At 34.9% G+C, this 19,901-nt stretch overlaps 1 protein-coding gene across 1 annotated transcript in view; it reads left to right on the forward strand.

The window, feature by feature from the left end:
- The window catches only part of LOC142336321 (potassium channel subfamily T member 2-like), a 119,647-nt gene that overhangs the window by 58,437 nt on the left and 41,309 nt on the right, over positions 1-19,901 (forward strand). Inside the window, exons 14-16 of the mRNA XM_075385070.1 lie at positions 785-799; positions 8,962-9,264; positions 15,693-15,851. Coding sequence (XP_075241185.1) covers positions 785-799; positions 8,962-9,264; positions 15,693-15,851 — 477 coding nt within the window. The remainder of the gene's footprint in view (positions 1-784; positions 800-8,961; positions 9,265-15,692; positions 15,852-19,901) is intronic.

The following is a 19,901-nucleotide window of genomic DNA, read 5'->3' on the forward strand; positions in this document are numbered from 1 at the left end:
TTTTTAGTTTAGAAAAGTTCGATAATAATCTGCGCAGTTTTGTAAATTGACTTTAATCATCATTATCGATGAGCTATAACTTAAGGAGCTTATGTCTAATATATTTTTGTTATAATGGGAAACCTGTGTTTAAATAAAGAAAAAGAGAATTAAACGTGAAGATATTCGTTTGCTTGATTCCAGATTTCGATATATTTTAATATATCCATCGAGTGAGGATGAGGCAGCTAGACTTTTAGTAAACGTCGGGCAATTTATATCCTACAAACAAAGAGAATCTCGCATGATAAATAGGTGTGAAATGCTGAAAAAATTACTCTTCAATAGGAAAGTGTTGACCGGTAATTTTTTTACCGACTTGGTTTTGAAACAAATTCGCCATCATGGAAAGCCGACTATTTGAAGGTATAGATGTATTTTAACATTGATAATTATATTCCGATGCATTGGAGATTACTTATAATTTTCTGTTCAAATTACTTAATGCGAAAAAACGAAAAAACCTCGAATTTGTTGGTTGAGCCGATTAATTGTTCGGGTAAATCTAAAAGTCTAGCTCAAATGGTAAACTTTTGTGGCATCTTAAAACTCAAGTTTCCGCTATTTCATCTGTAGCTTAGCTTCAATTAATCGAGTTAGTTCTCTGCTACTCTTATTATTTCTGCTGAAAAACTTTCAACTTATCTCTAAATTCGCATCTTAAACATATTTTATCAAAATTTAACATACACGCATTGTGTTATCCTAATAAGGACAGTGTTGAAATGTTTAATTGATGTTTTAGCTGCTGAAAAAACAGGTGGGGTGACAAATTTGAGAGAAAGGATGTTAGTAATGTAATGGAATTGAAACGCGAAATAAATGCAATTTAGCAGTATAAACACCATAATCCACAAAGCAATAACAGCAATGTTGAAGGTTTTTGTTGATGACGTGTTTTGCGTGTAAATATGTTCCGGAATATGTTTCATCTCTATCTATCTGTCTCTTTTCACGCCGACTAAACACTTCTGCAATTTTTCTATTTCACCAAAAACAGAAATGTAAGATTCACTTATTTTCTGCAAAACTAAATGTGGCAACAATTCGTAACGCAGAAAACATGCCGAATTAACCAGAAGCTAACTCTTGATGATTTTTTTGAGCAGTCAGAAATAAACTGAGAACGAAAAAGGACACGTATAAAATTATGCCAAGCAAAACTTTTTCAATTTTTAGGAGGCTAATATGTAACTAATTTTCGTCTTTCCTGCTGAATAGTCAACAAAGAAAGATAATAAACGAATCAAAAGCAATCCAAAAATTTTGAGGCTATTACATTTTAAAACTCAACCAAGGGCTTCGAAATGGATTTGCTTCAAATCAGCAAAAATTGTTTCAGTTTTATTAACCAAATTAGCCTGAACAACTTTCTATTGACAATTAGATTCCCGGGCTGACCAAAAGTTATAATCATAGAACTTTCATATTATGGACCATTGACTTCATAAATCAAAAAAGTTTTTAAAGATTGGTAAAATTATAACTTTGCCATAAATGAAAGTTCAATGACTATAACTTTTTCATAAATGGAAGTTTTATGACAGAAACAAGAGAAAGCCAACAATAGCCCCAGCTATCGCTTTGCGGCTATTAATAAAAAATTTTTCATTGTAAGAGAATTCTCTTACAATGAAAAATTTTTTATTAATAGCCGCAAAGCGATAGCTGGGGCTATTGTTGGCTTTCTCTTGGTTTTTTACATTTCAAAGACTTTGAATTGTATCGGTGCGCTGTCTTTTTTATTACGGCTCAAAGAGGAGTATTGGAGAAGTCCCTTTCTTTAATCAATTTTATTGGAGTGAATTTTGAAGAGGAAAATTAAACACGTGAACAAATTTGGAGTAATTTTGTTGCTGAACAAAATGAAGAGCGGAGCGAAAAGAGCCTTGCTTTATGTTCATATCGCTGCTTTTTATAAAGCAAGAAGTTGAGGTGTGAAAAAAAATTCTGTAAGCGAGCGAATTTTTTTGTTCACGTGCGGCATTTTAAAGCAGTTTTTCTCATTTTTTTTGGTTAAGAGGCTTGGTTATAGTTTTCTTTTAATTTTAGACTAGGTTTGTTATTTGTTTGAAGGTTTTTGAAAATGTATATGAATTTCATGCTATTTCGGATGTTTTTCATGTATTTTGCTGATTTTTTTACGGGCTAATTTATACGATTTTTTTCTTACTATTGTTTTGTTTTACTGCCTCAAATGGGCATTGAAAAGACCGCTATTGAGCAATTTTTGATTAAAAAGTGGTTACAGTTTTGCGGATATGAAGTTTTTTGCTGAGAAATATGATGAAAAATTGCGAAAATGGGAACTATTTATCTAATTTTTTTTGCAGTTGTTCGGTTTTTTTCTGTTTGTTAGACTCGTTTTCTCAACATATTATGACTTGCCTATTGTTTTGCAGATAGAATTGGCTGAATTACCTTATTGGCTGAAAAGAATTTTTGTTTGCATTTTTTTGCTTTTGTAATATTAAAAAATATTTATTTTTTCCAGTTTTTTAGTCAAAGTTGTTTGTAAAAGCTTATTTTTTCATGATTTGGCTCCAAGTTTTTTTTAAAAATCTCATAAGTGGTTTTAGTATGCACTAGCTGTTTTGAAGAAGTAATTGTGGCAGAGATAGTTATTTTGGGGTCTCAATTTATGACAAATTACGACTAAAATTAAAGTAGAATGAGAAAACAGTGTTTGAACAAAAATTCGCTTTCTCGTTAGTGGTTTTTTGTTCACATGCGGCAATTTCACTTTGATTTTTACTGTTTTTTTCCGATTTTTTGGATCAGATTTTTTCTAAATGTTTCATAGTCTTTCCAAATGCATTCATGGTCCGTTCTATGTCTAACTTTCCGTTTAGTCATTTAAAATTTTTTGAATTCTACGTCAAGACTTTTCCGGCTATGTTTTTTTTATTTCGTCGCGCGATTTTTGTTACGACCATATGACGTCACTACCACTTGAAATCTGCTTTTTGTTCATTCGTTCATGCAATTTCAACTGAATGCGTGCGTGACGTCATTTTTCGCTCTCAGTGGAGCGAGTTTTTTGTTCATTCGGGTGATTAATTTTTTGGTCACACATGACTTACCTCACTCAAAAACGACTTCCTCACTTTGGAATTGACTTTTATTTACTTTAATTCAAAGAGATGAGGTCAAATGGGTGTTTGTCCCTTGAATGAGGGTTATTTGAGAGCAGCTTATAGAGGCATCAAAATAACATATCAGCCTTCAATGAAAAGACAAGTCTTTCTTTTTTACTGTTTTTTTGAGACTGCAGATCTACAAAGCTATTGCGGCTATTTTCTGGCAATCTGCCACTATGTTATAAACTTCTCCATAGTTTAAATAAACAAATAAATCGAAAACGCACCACAACGGGGCAGCACCGCAGCTTATGGAGAGCATCCTGTTTACCAAGTATAGGCGTGCGAAAACTATAGGAAATTATAGCAAAATGTCTACAAATGGTGCAACATTTGCTGGTTTTTATCTTCTTTTAGTTTTGATGGATGCATATTCAGTAATAACAACACTACAGAAAAATTATGAAGCAATATCATCATGAAATCGAATTACGCTCACTGTGAAAAGATACTTTCTACATAAAACATTTACCATTTTGTACTTTTTAAGCTGTGAGGGAATCACTGATAAGTTTTTCAATTAGCATTGTTTTTCCATGAGAAATAATTTACATAAATAACTCCTCCGAACACATTGTTCGATCCTTCAATTTAAATAACCGGTTGCGTCCCTAAAACATTTTCAGATAGGTCGGAGTGGCATTCAAGTCAAAAAGTAAGAAAAAGTAGTTTCATATGCTGATTCCGTTTTATAGGAATATCAGTACTGTGATTGATGGAATTGATTTTCTTCTTATTGTTTTTATTTCAGAAATTCTGCTGATCAACATCAATATTTTTCTTAGCTTGAAATTTTAGAATTTATTTGTGCTTTTTTTCAGGAGGTTCTTGAAGCATTTTAAGTGGATCAGTTTCACAAATCTTAATAGTCATTTCATACACATATGCGCATTCAAAGCAAAAAATATGAAGAATGTGAATGAAAAGGAAAATGAAAATATTTGAAATTATTCGAACTGAAAAATTTTCTTTAACAAATAAAAATTTTTTGAGAGTTTTTGCAGGGCTCATTTGAATTTGTTTACTTCAGGTATCCTACCTTTTAATTAGGTTTAGCTGGCTAGGAAAAAATGTACTGGAGATGCCATAAGCGCTCTGGATAGTCTTATCAACAAATTATTTGATGGAGAAAGTTATTGGTGGGGGAAATTTTTTAGTGACGGAGGAACAGCTAAAACTTTTTTCTTTTCTCATTGTTTTTTAACAAATCAGAGCGTAAAAAGTAAAAATAATGAGCAACAAATGGTTGCGTTTTTTGCACAGAGAATTTTACTTATTCGGAGAATCTATCAAGTTTTGAAGTTTATGACAATATATAAAGCTAAAATTGAAGTAAGATAAGTCTGATCTAAGTTTTTCTAATCTGAGTTTTTACTGGCTCCGTTTAAATTCCCTCCCATATTTATGCTCATTTGGAGCTCTAGTCACAAACTGACATTTTGTTAGTTTTGCCAAATTGCATTCAATTATTTTTTTAATTGTTTTATCGAAATTGTGTGTAGTATATAGCAGAATTCTTGGTGACGTTTTTTGAACAAATCAAATGAAAACAGATAAATTTTGTCTATATTTTCTGTTCTTAAACATTCAATAATGAACTGGAATTGTATGTTCATTTTGATTATTTGTAATTTTCTTCCGACAGCTTAACGACATCCAGGTGTTTAAGGTCTCTTACGAATTGTTGCCTCGTCGTCAAAAATGACGTAAAATTTGAAAAATACATCCTGCATTTTGCTCACCACTTTTTCTCTTTTCTTTAATTCTCAACCGTACTCACAAAATTCTGCTTTCGGTTTCTGTGTTTAAAATTTCCCCCTTTCCCATCTTGTTTTCAGCCACATCACATTTGTTCACATGTTTCTTTCGACTCCAAATTAATCGTTTTTGAAATCAATACTTAATTGGAAATTAACGAATTTCTTCTAGAAATTGAACGTGAGGAGTTTTGTTTGAATTAGGCTAAATGGTAATATATGTTTTGTTCCCTTGACATTGGTTTTAGGAGGCTTAGTCAATAAATGGCTCTTTCCCATTATATACCCCATGGTAGTGGGGTTAAGGCCTGAAGAGCCCATCACTGTAACGGAGCTACATTTCTAAAGTTGGCTGTATTGGAAGACGCCAAAAATGTTAAACAACTGGAAGAAAAAGGGCATCAAATCTTAACATATAACGATCCTCTGCAAAGCTTTGCGTTTGAGACCGAGATATCTTTTTAATTTGATTTAAAATGAAAGCAGTGTTTTTTGGATTCACAAAATTTTGAATAATAACATTCAGGTAGTACGAATTAAAAGATTGTTTGTTGAGTATAAAATTGATTGTAGTTTGTTCCCTCACCGATTTTTTCCGGAGCATCACACGTATAAAGGTTTATAAAGATCTTATTATTTTCTCTCAACTCCAAGAACAGGAGTGATAAGAGCTAACTGATTGAAATCAAGTACTGAAGGGTACTGAGGAGAAATAATAGCAAACCATGTGAGTTGTCTGCAAAGACCATTTTGCCCATAATTTGCTTCGCGAGCACTTTCAAGGTATTGGGGTTTGTGTTACTGCTACATTATTTGAAGTTTCACCTCTATCAGCTTTTATAAAAAAAGACTGGTAAAATCATTTGAAAAATAAGCAATATTTGTTCGCAAATGTTTCCGTCTGTCAAACTCCAGACGAGAGATAAATTGTGAAAAAGTTTTTTGCATTTTTGAATGTATATATGTTTCATATTTGTCATATTGGGCGTATAGATTCTTAGGCATACGCAGCTTAAATATCACTCGCAGCACAGCTATTGCAATTTGAGAATAACAATTATATATAGATCAATATTTCACAATTTAGGCTGCTAGCCTCAACCTTCGCGAGCCTTTATATTTGGTGTGGGTTACAGACACCAATCCCACCACCCCCTCTGGTCAGAGCCCTTTAGTTTTTTTTACGGGGCCATACTTAGCGACTCAGCGACAACGCGTAACCATCATTACAGGCTACAATTTATTAAAAACAAATGAGAAGTATACAAAATATTTTATATAATCCAGGTTTCAATAAGGTAAAAAATGTGATTTGCAAAAAAATGAAGTTCAGTATGCATGATATTATTGTATAATCTCTTGGTTTTAGTACTTTATGGCTACATTATTTTGAAACATTTCCTCTCATTTTCTTGTTCACAGAACTTAATGAATTGAAGCGAAGAAATAGACTTTTGGGTTTTTGCTTAAAAAGATGATACCAGTTGTCGCTTGGTCGCATTTTGCCGCGAGCTTTCCAGAAACTGATCAAGCATTCAGGGCCACACGCATAATGCTTAAAATTGCTAAACGGTTGCCACTCAATAGGAAATTAGGAATCATAAAATAATCTTAAGCGAAATCAGATGTCACGCTTTTGCAGCACACGTGAGCTCATATGTCCTTACTAAACTCCAGAGTGTAAATCAGTATGGCTCAATTGAAAGAAAAATTTCTTGGATACCTCGACCCCAGTACGTTTATACACCCCAGTTAAAAAACGCGCTCCATTGTTCAAAAAAAATCATTGAGGAAAGAAATGAAAAGTGTGCTCTGGGGATTCAAATAGTAAGCGACCACCCGGCTGCTGGGGGCACCATAAATATCCGACTTCCTAAATCATATTTTGTTAGCTTTTGCTGTTTTATCTCCCGGCAGTTAATTGGCTAAAGACAATTGTGACTTCAAATTACCCGGGTCGAATTCGAATGTTTAACTTAAAACTCGCAAGTTCTTAAAAGGCGAAGCATCACCTTGCAAGTTTTTCTTCCAAACACTTGCAAGTTCTTACGATTTAACCATTCGACTTATAAGGCTCTTGAAATTTAACCATTCGAATTGCAGTGTTCTTACCTGTTAAACATTTGACTACATACCTTCGTAGAATATAAGTTGTTACAAGATAACAACTCTGCCTATATTGTAGCAAAAAAACAATAAAACATTGCGAGATATGACTGTAAACAGATGTATGAAAAATATAGAATATGGAAAAATGTGAATTGAAAATATACAATAAAAAGGGTATAAAAAATGAAGGACCACTGAATTATTTTGAAAAAATGCTTACATGTGAAATTGAAACTTCGATCAAAGTTAAAAAGGGTAAAAAAAACTTTAGGAACATTTTTTAAAAAAGAAGCAATCGTTAACAAGCTAATTGAAATCAACCACTTAATAATTGAAACGCAAAAGGCCATCTTGCAAAACGAGCTGACAAAAATTGAAAAGTAACAATTTTATCAACTTAGGTCGCATTGTATTGTGTTATCCAAATTGAGAAACTGACTCCCAGCCTCTTTCTTTGGTAAATAACTGAAAATAAAATAAAATTAACCACTGAGAGTTGAGCTCAATCGGAACCAACTCGCAAGAAACACACAAGTTAGCAATTTGACATGCAAGTACCTAAAAGTTAACCATTTGACTTGAAAGTTCCTACTGATTAACCATTCGACTTGCAAGTTCTTAAAAGTTAACCTTTCGGCTTGCAAGTTCTTACAAATTAACCATTCGATTTGCAAGTTCTCCCAAGTTTACCATCTTTTGCAAGAAACTTGTGAGTTCTTAAAAGTTAACCATTCAATCTCGACTCGGGTATTGGTCCTGATCTATCTGAGTAGAGCAGATTGATCTTACAATTGATCTCAGATTTAAAAACTAACGTAGTATCCAATAAAATATTTTGAACGGAAATATTCTTTGAACCAAGATTCTTTCAATTTGAACTTCGTTTCAAGTCTGTCATTTTTCACTAGGTGGCAATATTGCATGAGCTGGAGCAGTTTTATTCAAGTTTGTCACCATATTTCACTACCATGTTTTCAGATTAAATTTATACGCGTGTGTGAATATTTGTGACATAAAGCAAATTTAGTTCATATCTGCTGCAAGCTTCATAAAATCCGTCAGTTTTTACAATGTCTGTGTTTTGGTGAAAGTGGACAACAGTGACAAGATTTTGTCGCACTTCTCCACAAGTCACTGTTGCTGAAAGTTGCAGTATATGATATCAATGATAGTGTTAATCAGACCGAAATGAAATAAAACCTAATTAGTTATTAATTCAAGGATATCTTTCCCAAAACTAATTGTGGATTAAGAAGACAATTAGCAGTTGAAACTACCCATAACACGGTTAACAAGAACAATTAAGTCTTTCAATTGGGTCTCACTTAATTTTTAATGAAACTCAAGTAATGAAGTTGTAGGTCAATTGAATGCCCAATTTTGTGGACAACTGATGTTTACTCGTGAATAGGAAGGACGGAATTCATGCTTTTTCCGTCATTTATGTACGCGATTAACGTAATCATTTGTCATTGTAAAAAAGGTGACGCAAAGCGGAAATCAGTGACAAGGTATTGTCTCTGTTGTCCATGAAACGCCAAACGATCTCAAAAACAGCAAGATGCAATTTTGCCACGGCAATACAATGTTTGCCAATTTTGTAAATTAATTGCTTATATAATCTAATTTGTGAACATTTGTTAATTAAGAATTGCTTATAATTGATGCGGTACTGATTTACACTTGGCGGTAAGTAGTGGATTTTGAGATGGGGATCGTGAGCAAGTTTGCAGCACCATATCTTGCATCAAAGCAACAGATTTGCCTTCAAAGTAAGCCCACGAAACGCTAAAGTTCATCACTTCTCAAAGCTATGAATGTTGGTATCTTGGCTTCAAATTCGTTCACTGGTTTAAGTTATGGTCGATCCAAAATATTTTTTGTTTGCTCTTTAAGCTCTTTCATTTTTATTTCAGCCGCTCTAAATACAAACCAAATTCCGAGAATTGCAAGTCGTGCAAGGTCTTCGGCGGTCGTCCAGGCCTCTGATTGGCCACCAAACGTTGGTGGTGGCGGGAATACGACAAGCAATGCAGTCGTAGCCAATCACGTGCAACATGAACCCGAAGAGCATACTAGGGATCCGAACAATGCTACTTCGACAGGGTCTGCTGGGGGGAATGTCACCACCGAATCAAGAGGGGGTGGGGGTGTGGCTGCTACACAAGCCAGTGGCCATGTTGGAAGAAGTCGAGAGTTAATGAGGGGCAGCACAGCCAGTAAGTGTCTCTATTCTGAGTGAAAAATTCTTTAAACTATTCTGGAAAAGCTCTGAAGAAGGTCGAATGAATATTCAAAGAATTAAGCCAAAAAAAGTTATTGCGCAACTGCAAAGCTCAATTCATCGTAAAAGTGGTTCTCATCAATTGATTATGCAAGAATTTAATAATATATAAAAGTTGAATTTCTTACGTAATAATATGCAGACGATTTTATTTATGATGAGTTCAGTTTGGCAGTTGGACCATTTTTCTGCCGTTTTTTCAGCTGGAGGTTTTAGATGACTGAAGAGCTTAAAATATTATTTCAACAAACAAGCTGGATGTCGGGTTTTGCCTCAACTGAGATCATAAACAAGGTTTCATGGGGTAATCTCAATGAGTTTGAACTCTATGGACTTGACCGTTCTCCAGCTTATGTTTCGATGTCGCCGATAGCTTAAAGGTTGAAAAATGAAAAAAAAAAATTAATCAGAAAAGTTCACGTTTTGAGGATAATCCATTCTTTATTTTAACCGAGTGATTTTGTTTATACAATCCAACAAAAAACCTAGGTAATGTTTGTGGGAACATAATGTTCTGACCACGCTCATCCTCATTTATGTCTTACGTGTGTACCAAATGAAGTAAAAATGGGCAAATTTCGAATTGTTAAAAAATAGCTCAGTCTGTTATCTAAAAGTTGATGGATTATTTAAAAAAATGAGCGACAAGTAAAGCAGAAATGTTAATGGCGTTGATTTATTCTTTTCATTTCGCTAGAAAGGAAAACAATTGAACTGATCAAAACGTTTGTTTTCAAATTTTAAAAAACAGCTGACAGAAACACCTGATTTTTCTCAAATCCTGGATGGCAGAACTCCTCGAAGACATCCCTCTTTGATTTCTTGCAGCGTTATCTGATGGTCTTATAAAACGTTGAACAAGAAGATGAATTAGAAAACGTAGCAGAAAATATCTTGAGTTGCCGTCCAAGGGATTTAGTTAACAAATAAAGTGATAACTTTACGCAGCATTTTGCGCAAAAAGCGGCAAAAACAACAGAACTGAAAACCATTAGAATTTTTTTTCAATTTTCAAAAGTAGAATTTTATAAAAATCGGATAAGGGAAAGACCCTATTTGAATATTGACACTACGCATCCTCAGATTGAGTACGCAATACACCAAACTAGTGGAAACCAAAACCAGTCAACGCAAAAAAGGCAAAAACTGAGAAACTTGAGAAAACGCAAAACTTCATGCTGAAACCCTTAAGCAAAGCATAAAGCAGAACCTCAGAAATAAAAAAAACATAAGCAGCTCTGTTAATTTGAACAAAGGGGACTAAGACAGAATCAGATAAACTAAAGATTCAAAAATCACCAAAAAGATCTGAAAAATCGTATCTCTTTTGATTTGTCTAGACTAGTTTTGTTGATATCGACGATAACGATTCTTTTCAGATTTGTCGTTCTGTCTCTATTTATTATTATCTACTTAAAATGTGGCACTTGTTCTGTCAGGGCCCTCGATGTGAAATGGAGCATATGCCAGGCTTTTTTTGTTCTTTTGTTTCAGTTTGGTTGGGAAATATCTGTTGTGAACACAAAATACAGAAAATTTAGTGACGTTAGAACTTTCAAAAAATACTTTCCAAACATTATTGGTTATTATTAGCCGCACAGCGATAGCTGGGTCTATTATTGTCCTTCTCGTGGTTTTTTACAATTCAAAGAATTTGAATTGTATTGGGGCGCTGTCTTTTTCTTTTTGAAGATCTGTTCACACATTTTCATGATTTTTGAAGTCAAATTGGAGTAGTGATTTTGGTCACACCGAAACAGGAAGTGGAGCGAAAAAGCGAGTGGTTTTGCGGCGTGAGCATTTTCTGCTCTAATTTTTTCAAGTAGAGTGAGAAAACGGTGTTTGAACAAAAATTTGCTTTCTCGCTAGTGCTTTTTGTTCACATGCGGCAATTTCACTTTGATTTTTAATTGCTCTCAAACGAAGTTTGTAGCAATTATATTAGTCCTGTCGGTCTTTTTTTTATGCGATTTTTCGCTTGACCAATTTTTCGTCTGACGCTTTTGACTTTTCGTCCTCAAAAATGGGATTAACAGGTAGCGCCCAGCGGGCATTAAGTGCTCTTAGAGCCTTTTAGCTCTGTTTCAGCTCAAACAGTTTTGGAGTCTTATACTTATGGTGTGAACAGCGGTTCTTAGAGGTTGAAGACCCCCCCCCTCCCCACTGCTGACCCCCCCCACTATTGCCCCCCACCGCCCTGTTGCCCCCACCCCCCCCCCCCGACTGTCGCCACCCCCATCGGCACCCTCGTGCACCCTCCCACCACCCGTGGCTAGCTACTGACGAACAACCGCTAGCTAAAAACGCAAATTTATACTAATTTTCACAATTTTTTTCAAGATTTTTGAAAATTTTTGTCAGTTTTTTAAGTTTTTTCAGCCCTAGGTGTCAAGGAATCCACTCTAGGATTTGATAATAGGTTATTGAATAGTTTCTAGTGGTAATAGAATGGTTTCAACATTTCAACACTGCGAATTTTTTGCATTTTTGATAAATTTTGCAAATTTTTTCAATGTTTTTGAAAGTTTTTGTCGTTTTTTAGGTTTATCCAGCCTCAAGAGCCAAGGAACTTCCTCGAGGGTTTGATAATAGGTTACTATGTAGTTTCTAGAAGTAATGGAATCATTTTCAAGATTTAAACATCACGAATTTTAGCATTTTTTTGACAAAAATTGCTATATTTTTAAAATTTTTTCACATATATTTTCATTATTCAAGATTTTTCAGCCTCAGGGTTCAGACAACCTCCTGAGGGGTTTGATAATATGTTGCTGCATAGTTTCTAGTGGTAATAGAATGGTTTTCAACATTTGAACATCACGATTTTTAGCAATTGTTGGATAAAACTTGAATTTTTTTTTCAAATTTTTCAAAATTTGTCATTATCTAAGTTCTTCCAGCCCAAGAAACCTCGTATAGGCTTTGATAATAGGTTACTGAACAGTTTTTATTGCGATAGAATAGTTTTGAACTTTTTAATATCACAAATTTTATCGATTTTTTAATAAAACTTATGATTTTTTCAATTTTTTTTTGAAATTTTTGTCATTTTATTTTCAGTTTTTGAGTCCTTTTTTGAGTTTAGCGATTAATACTGGCCAACGAAGCTTTTTAAGTCTTGCAGATGGGTTACATGACAAAAATCCAGAGGCAAAAAATGTTCTTTGAACATGTTCGTCACTGCGAAATGTGGAAAGTTTTCTTCTGAATTTTGCACTTTCAGTTTTTTATATGATTTAGTTACTAACAAGGCTAGAATCTCATGGAAAAAATTTCTAGCTCTCTCTCTTTCTCTCTGTGTGTGTGTTGGTTGGCGTTTCTTTCCTTCTCTTTCTCGCTCACGTTTTACCTCGCACTCTCTCTCTCTCTCTCCCTCCTTAACTCTTTTGATGACTTCAGCGGCTGTTATGTGGCGTGATAATATCGTCTATTACCCTAGCCTCACGCCTCTTCAATCAAGCGAAAGCTAACCTCACTAATCAGTGGCTAGGTGCTGACAACCGCCCGCCGGTCGTTTGAGAGCAATTCGCCCGACGTTAATCGGTTATGTTTACTTTTTTGAAAGGATTTTTTTCTAAATGTGTTTCCAATCTATTCATAGTCCTTTCTAGGTCTAGTTTTCTGTGTAGTCGATGAAAATTCTTTGAATTGTACGTCAGGACTTGTCCTGCTGTTTTTTTTTTCGTCATCGCGATTTTGTACGACCATATGACATCACAACCACTTCAAATCCGCTTTTGTTCATTCGTTCATGCAATTTCAACTCAAGAGCGTGCGTGACGTCATTTTTCGCTCTTATCGGAGCGAGTTTTTTGTTCATTCGCGTGATTAAATTTTTGGTCACACTTGACTTACCTCACCCTCAAAAATGACTTCCTCACTTTGAAATTGACTTTTCTTTACTTTAATTCAAAGATATAAGATCAAATGGGTGTCTGTTGCTCTAAATGAAGGTTATTCAAGAGCAGCTAATAGAAGCAGCAAAAACGTTTTCAGATTTTTAAACAAAAATAACATATCAGCCTTCAATGAAAAGACGATTTTTTGTGTTCTGTCCTTTTTACTGTTTTTTGAGACTGCAGATCTACGAAGCTATTGTGGCTATTTTCTGGCAATCTGCCATTTATGTTTTAGTTTGTTTTTCATTGCCGTTTTCCTCCTTGCCTGGAATTTGAGTATTTGATTACGTTATGATGGTAATACGTTCGAATTTCAATGCTCTCAATCTCTCATTATTTGTCCTTGTTAGGGCTTCATTATTACCTGTCTTCATGTTTTTTGGAGATTTTAATTTTTTTCGGAGAAATGTTTTGGGATTCGAAACGGTTTCTTTGAAAAAAATATCTATTTATCTAATCAATAGTAGTAATAGATTAGTCTTCAATACGACTACAAAAGCAACTAATGTGTATAATTAAATTTATTATTCGTTTTGACGCCGTATCGAACGGATACTAGAAATTTTGCCCGTTTAAGCACCGTTGAGATCTGTTCAAAATTCAATCACTGTACTTCTATACGAGCTTGAAGTAAATTTTGGTCAAATTTTTTACAAAAAACGAGTAGGCTAAATTATCCCAAGAAAGTAGGAAGTGCTTTATCTTTAAACCCAAATCTTCATAACATATGCAGTTGGTAGCCGAAAGCAGGAAAAGGAATTTTTTTAAATGGTAAAGAAGAGGCCAAGAACAATGAATGGAAAGTGTTTTCTTTTTTTTAAAAAAAGTATAGCAAAATAAGTTTCCAAGGAAAGCAGAATCATTAACTAAATTATCAAAAAAAAGGATGGGATCTTTTCGACAATTGCCCCCCCCTTTTGCAAAAGGGGGGCTATTCTTGAATAGAATTTAAGCGAGCCATTTATTAACCAATCAGAGCCGACTAATAACTTTCCACGCATGCACATACTATGTTAAATTGAATAGAACAAAATACGCCATGGTATGGCAACTAGCCGAATCAGAATACAAAGCGAAAAGAATTTCCGACTGGCGGGTCGGTGGGCGCGCTTCGCGCGTGTCGCGGCTTCGCCGCAATAACGGACCCGCGATTTCCGGATTACATCCCACAGCGCATGAGAGGCATGGCCATGAACAGCGGTCCGCAATTGCGCTTAAACTATTATTCGGCTATCTAAAGTGTAGGCCAAGTAATATCGTGGTAAAGTATAGCACAGAAGGGGTGGCGATTCTCTACTAGGTACCAAAGGGGGGGGGGCAATTGTTGAAAAGATCCAAAGGATGTAGCATTTTGTTCAGATGACTTTTCTCACAAGCCCTCATATTTTTAATTATGCTTATGTCTGAACTGAATATCGTTCATTAAGACAGTAATTGAATTGGTCTAATGATTTTTTTTCCTGTTCGTTAAACATTGGTCACACTGGAAAACAAGTTTAATTTGCAGAGTTTGCTGTCTGAGGGCCAGGGATAGATATACGCAGTATTTTGAAGTAATTTAATTGTGAAAGAACACAGTGCAGCTTAAATATATTTTAGTCGAGCGGTATAATAATTTTATTCTCGAATGGAATAAGATTATTGTAGCTTGTTGTCGAACTCTTCTGAGAATTGTTTTTGTCAAGACAAGAACAATAACTGTTTTGTGTAAGAAAATTGACGAGGAAAGCGAATAAAAACTAGTTTAAACTCGGAAAGTTAGAATCTATTTCTGAACACTGAACTAGTCAGATATTGTAACTACACAGGCATTTTAAGAAGATTTTTTATCTAAGTTGATTATCTGGGAACATTATTGCTTTTCTGTGAAAAAAAAATAGAAAAATATGTATCAAGTTGAAAAAAATTGGAAACTCAAATTAATTTTTCCTAGTTTTAAATTGCTTTGGTAATCAGACGGCCCTGAGCATAGATTTGCGGAACTCGGCAGACGCAGTACATATCTACAGTTATAGAAAATTCTGCCGGGAATTGATGGCTCCCTTGAAACAGTTCCCTCTTGTAGTGGCCGGTAATCCACTGAACAATTCTGACTGGATGAAAAAATACGGGCAGCAATCCATTTGTTACCGAGTAAATAAAATGAGCAGTGCGCTATTTCTGAGAAATCAGCAACGCATTATTTGAATAAAATACGTTCAATTACGTCTCGGAAAAGTGCAAATAGCATAATTTTCGTTGAGCCTACTAATAAAACTAAATGGGTTGCGCTATTTTCAGGCTTAATAATTTTAGGATTCAAAAACGAACCGATGACGGATCTTAGACTAAGACCTGCCAAAAAATTTTCTAGATTTGCCATTTTTGATGCAGTTTGCTTATTGCCTTGATCCTTTGAATAATTTCATATACAGCTGACCTCTGAATAAGTATCGATTGAGTGGTTTCACCTATACCATTTAAGGTACTAACAGTCTGTCGCTGCTGTATCCCCACGGTGCCCCAACAGGCAGTGGCATTCAAGACACTGCAAGTGGAAATACCGGGGCAGGAGGTGGCAATGGTCACCAAGGCAGCGGGGGAAGTCTGGCTCTGCCTATTGGTGCTGGAGCTGCAATGCGAGGTATGAAATTTGATTCAATTGGACAATGACATCAACTGGAATACTCATGTGCAAATTTTAAAATCCAGATTTTCTGCAACATTTTAAATGACCGATGATCCTATACGTATATATGTATAATTTTTAATAAAGTTGCAACATTGAAATAAATAAATGGGTAGATTTAAACCCGCTCATATCTAGGGTAACGTGAAGAAGTCATTGCCACTTCGAAATTATTGCTATGGTCACCTGATAATTGTCATAAGCTATCACTGACTTAAGTAGGGATATGTAAACAGCCTGATTACAGCATGATTGCCTATATACACCCTGAGTATTGGGGGTCATTTTTAAATCATAAATTTATTTAAAGCCAGTACCGGTAGCAAATAATGCTTTACAAATATAATGTGTGGGAATGCATACCATAAAATTATTATCGGCTTTATAAAATGCAATGCCCCCCCCCCCCCAAAAAAAAAAACAATTTAGAGGATTAAGAGGAATATACAATTCCTACGAATTAGGGCAGAAAAGTGGAAACCAGTTTCAAAAGTGGTTAATTTTACTAAGAATATTTGAGATATAACTGGTCTGTTAATAAGCTGCGGCTTTAATGTACGGCTAATGATATTGAGTGGCGGGTTTATGCTTCCTAGCAAAATTCATATACAAGTTTATCTAAATATTGATAAATGTTAATTTATCTCCTTAGCAAAGCAACCCCTATGTAAGTAATCAAAACCTTTTTGTCATTTCATGTTGACCCAACTTACAAAAAATTGAAGTGTTAATTGTGCCTTCCAATTAAAAAACAATTTTTATCTGACGTTGTAACTATTTCACAGGTTATTCTGGAACTTCCCACCCATAAATTTTCATACTGATATTGCTGGTTGATATTCATTGTTTTTAAATTCTAATCCAAAGTTCTTGAGCAAGTTGTAGAGAATGCTTTTAAAAATCAACTAAAGTTGTGGTATTTGGACGAGCAATGTGAGTGCATAATGATTAATGAACTGAAATATAAGGACTCAATTGGTCATGTTGGCATTCATAACATAATGTTGAAACTTACACGATGCGTAATTGAACAGTTTTTTAGTAGATGTTTTCAACAAGTGTCTCGATTAATTACCATCCTAAGGTTGTTAAAAAGGCAAAAGTCAACCCACTTCACAAAGACGTGAATAGAAATGGTTTTAACACTAACCGACCATTAAGTTAACTAAGCTTGCTTTCAAAAGTGTTGGGAAAGTAATTTATGTAGGAATCACGTCTTTTTTTAAAAAAAAAAACAAAGTTCTGTCCCCTTCACAGTTTTGGCTTTCAAAAAAAAACATGAGTTGACGCACGGGTTTAACTTACTGAAGATGTGAGACTTATTTGACAGAAAAGAAGACGACTATGCTCTTTCTGTAGATTTTAAAAAGCCTTTGGTACGATTAATCACAATCGGTTTTTAGAAAAATTAGAGCTGTGGCTAGAGAACACAATTAGAGCACACAATCTTTTGAAAACCTATTTTGAAGACTGATATCAATACGTCAGAATTACACGAAATCAATCACGTTTCCTACCAGTTAAAAGTGGAAAGTGGTGTGTCTAAAGTAAGGGTCAGAGTTGGGGACGGTTTGTTTTCTTTTTTAAAACAATAAATTATCTGACTTTTTTGATGACATTGAAATGTGCTCTATTCCCTGATGATGCAACCTTCTATCACAATTAATCTATCAAAACAGATCTCTTTCAAAATTTAACATCAATAGAAAAGTGGTTCAAATATAACGTTATAACAATCAATGAGTCTAAATCTGCATTAATGACGTTTGGATCAAGCAAATTAATTGCCTTAACTTTTCGGCAATTCAGACACAAGTAATTTAAGTAAATCACATACTCTAAAATATCCTGGCATTTTAATGAAGTTTATTTTGAAATTTCAGTGATAGGATTAGTGAAAAAATATGCAGAACTATCCAATTTCTGTGGAATATATTAGGAAGCAATCTCCAAAAAATATTAGGGCCTGTAGAGCATACAAAATTTTCTAATGTAGAAACTGCGAGTAAGTTAGATAATTTAGGTTAACTTAGACAAGTTAATTAGGTGTTTGAAATAAGCGTTCTTTCTTAAAGGGTTATTGTTTCGAAGGCGCCAGAGAGGGGAGTTGAGTGATATATCTTAAACGAACAAATTAAAGAACAAAAGCATATTGAGCTGTCGATATATTTCGATTAATTAGCAAAATTGTATTTGTGCATCAGGCCAAAATCGAAGCGAGTGAATTAAATTTAGAAGTAAACTAGAGAGCGAACATTTGAAGTGAACTAGATACTTTGAACAGAATTGGAATTTTAATTTGAAGTAACTAAAAATGCAATTTCAAATTTGGGAAAATAATGGGCACCCTAAACCTGATACACTCAACTCTTTAAGTTGAGACTCTGAAAATTTTTCGGGATGTTCACGTAATGATTGTCCATATGCTTTTCGATCTGAGTTAGTTAAGTAAAGTTTTGTTGATTTAGATTATACAAAAAGCAATTTATCAGTTTTTCGAAATACCACCAAGCAGATCTTGCCCCCCATGGAGGTTATATTAAGCGGACGTTTACCAAATTTTAATGATATGTACACCCAATGGTCCTCTCAGGCCTCTCAGGTATATACCTTTTGGGCCTATCCGACCACCCAACCCCGAGTTATTAACGCCGGAATTAGGGTGATCTGAAGGTTTTCGATCTGGAAAACTGACTGTTTGAGTGCGATATTCGGCTGGTTAATGGTTGTAATGGTTATTAAGTCTAGAGTAATTTATCAGATGATCATGGGAAGTGCTTAGGAAGATGTGGGAGAAATTTATCAGCAATTTGAAATAAGAATAGGCAGTTTCACTAAAATTAGTTAAAATTGAAACGGAATTAGCTTTTTCTCCATAAGTTGAAATCGGATTGACCTGAGAATTGGGAAATGGACTAATTTGGTTCCGAAGAATCCAGTTTTAAGATCGGATTTGACCCCAGACCAAACCGCACGGGAGTAGCGCACGCCGGTGTTGCGGGACGTAAAAATGGAATTGCTGGTGAGTATTGGTAGCAGCCTTGTGATTTCTGGAGGGTTAGTGTAACTTTTCAAGGGCTTTCTATGTTGCTATTTTTAACTTCCGGATGCGACCGGTAGTCGGTGCTTCGGAAAAACCCGAGTCCCGAAAACTGGAAATTGGCCTTTTTGAGCCGGCGACTGGCTTTGAAATGGTAATAATATGATAACCTGAGACAGTTAGTGACAAAAAATACCCACCCCGGTCAATTTTGACGAATTCGGATTTTTCGGGTTTTGACAACCATGACTATTTAAAAAATTTCAAACTTCAAACGACTCGCAACGGCTTCTGGAATTTTGGGGTCATCCAGGAGGTCGATGAAAAGTGTGCGCGGTCATTGCTCGTGTTCTAGTGGGAGTTAGGTCATAAAGTTTTGTAGGTAGGTGCATTCATGAGAGAAGTTTCCGTGACAATAGTTTGTTTTATCAACTTCACCCCTCATTTTGGACGGGTGACCTTTGGATGACCCCAGAGGTCCAATTGTGGGCTTTTAGGAATATTAGACTTTCAGGCAGGTTCTAATTGGGGAATTGCATGAATTGTTGAGAAAACTCAGAATAACAGTTGCTCTTAGCTTTGGGGTTGAGTTTAGTTATTTATTCAACACATGATGTTTGACAGGAATTGATTGCAGCTAGTTAACTTGATAGCGGAAATAGATGAATAAGAACTTTTTAGAGCAACGTTCAATGTTTACTAAGCAAACACTGATTGACATGTCTAGTGCATATATGAGATAAGGCGGATTTGATTTGTTTACATAAGAGTCCAAAGGTCGTTTACTTCCTACGGTCCAAAGATAAGGAGAAAGTTGAACAATGGTTGGTAGCAGTAGAAGGACAGAAAATAATTCGATATAGGTTTTTTTGCATAGCAAACAAAGCCCTCCTACAGAAAGTGACAGATTTCAAATGTAAGTTGCAATGTTTACTTAAAGAGATTATGGTTTGTTTGCTTAAGAT

The sequence above is a fragment of the Convolutriloba macropyga genome, chromosome 3 (assembly GCF_964194025.1).
Source record: "Convolutriloba macropyga chromosome 3, txConMacr16.3, whole genome shotgun sequence".
Lineage (NCBI taxonomy): Eukaryota > Metazoa > Xenacoelomorpha > Acoela > Convolutidae > Convolutriloba > Convolutriloba macropyga.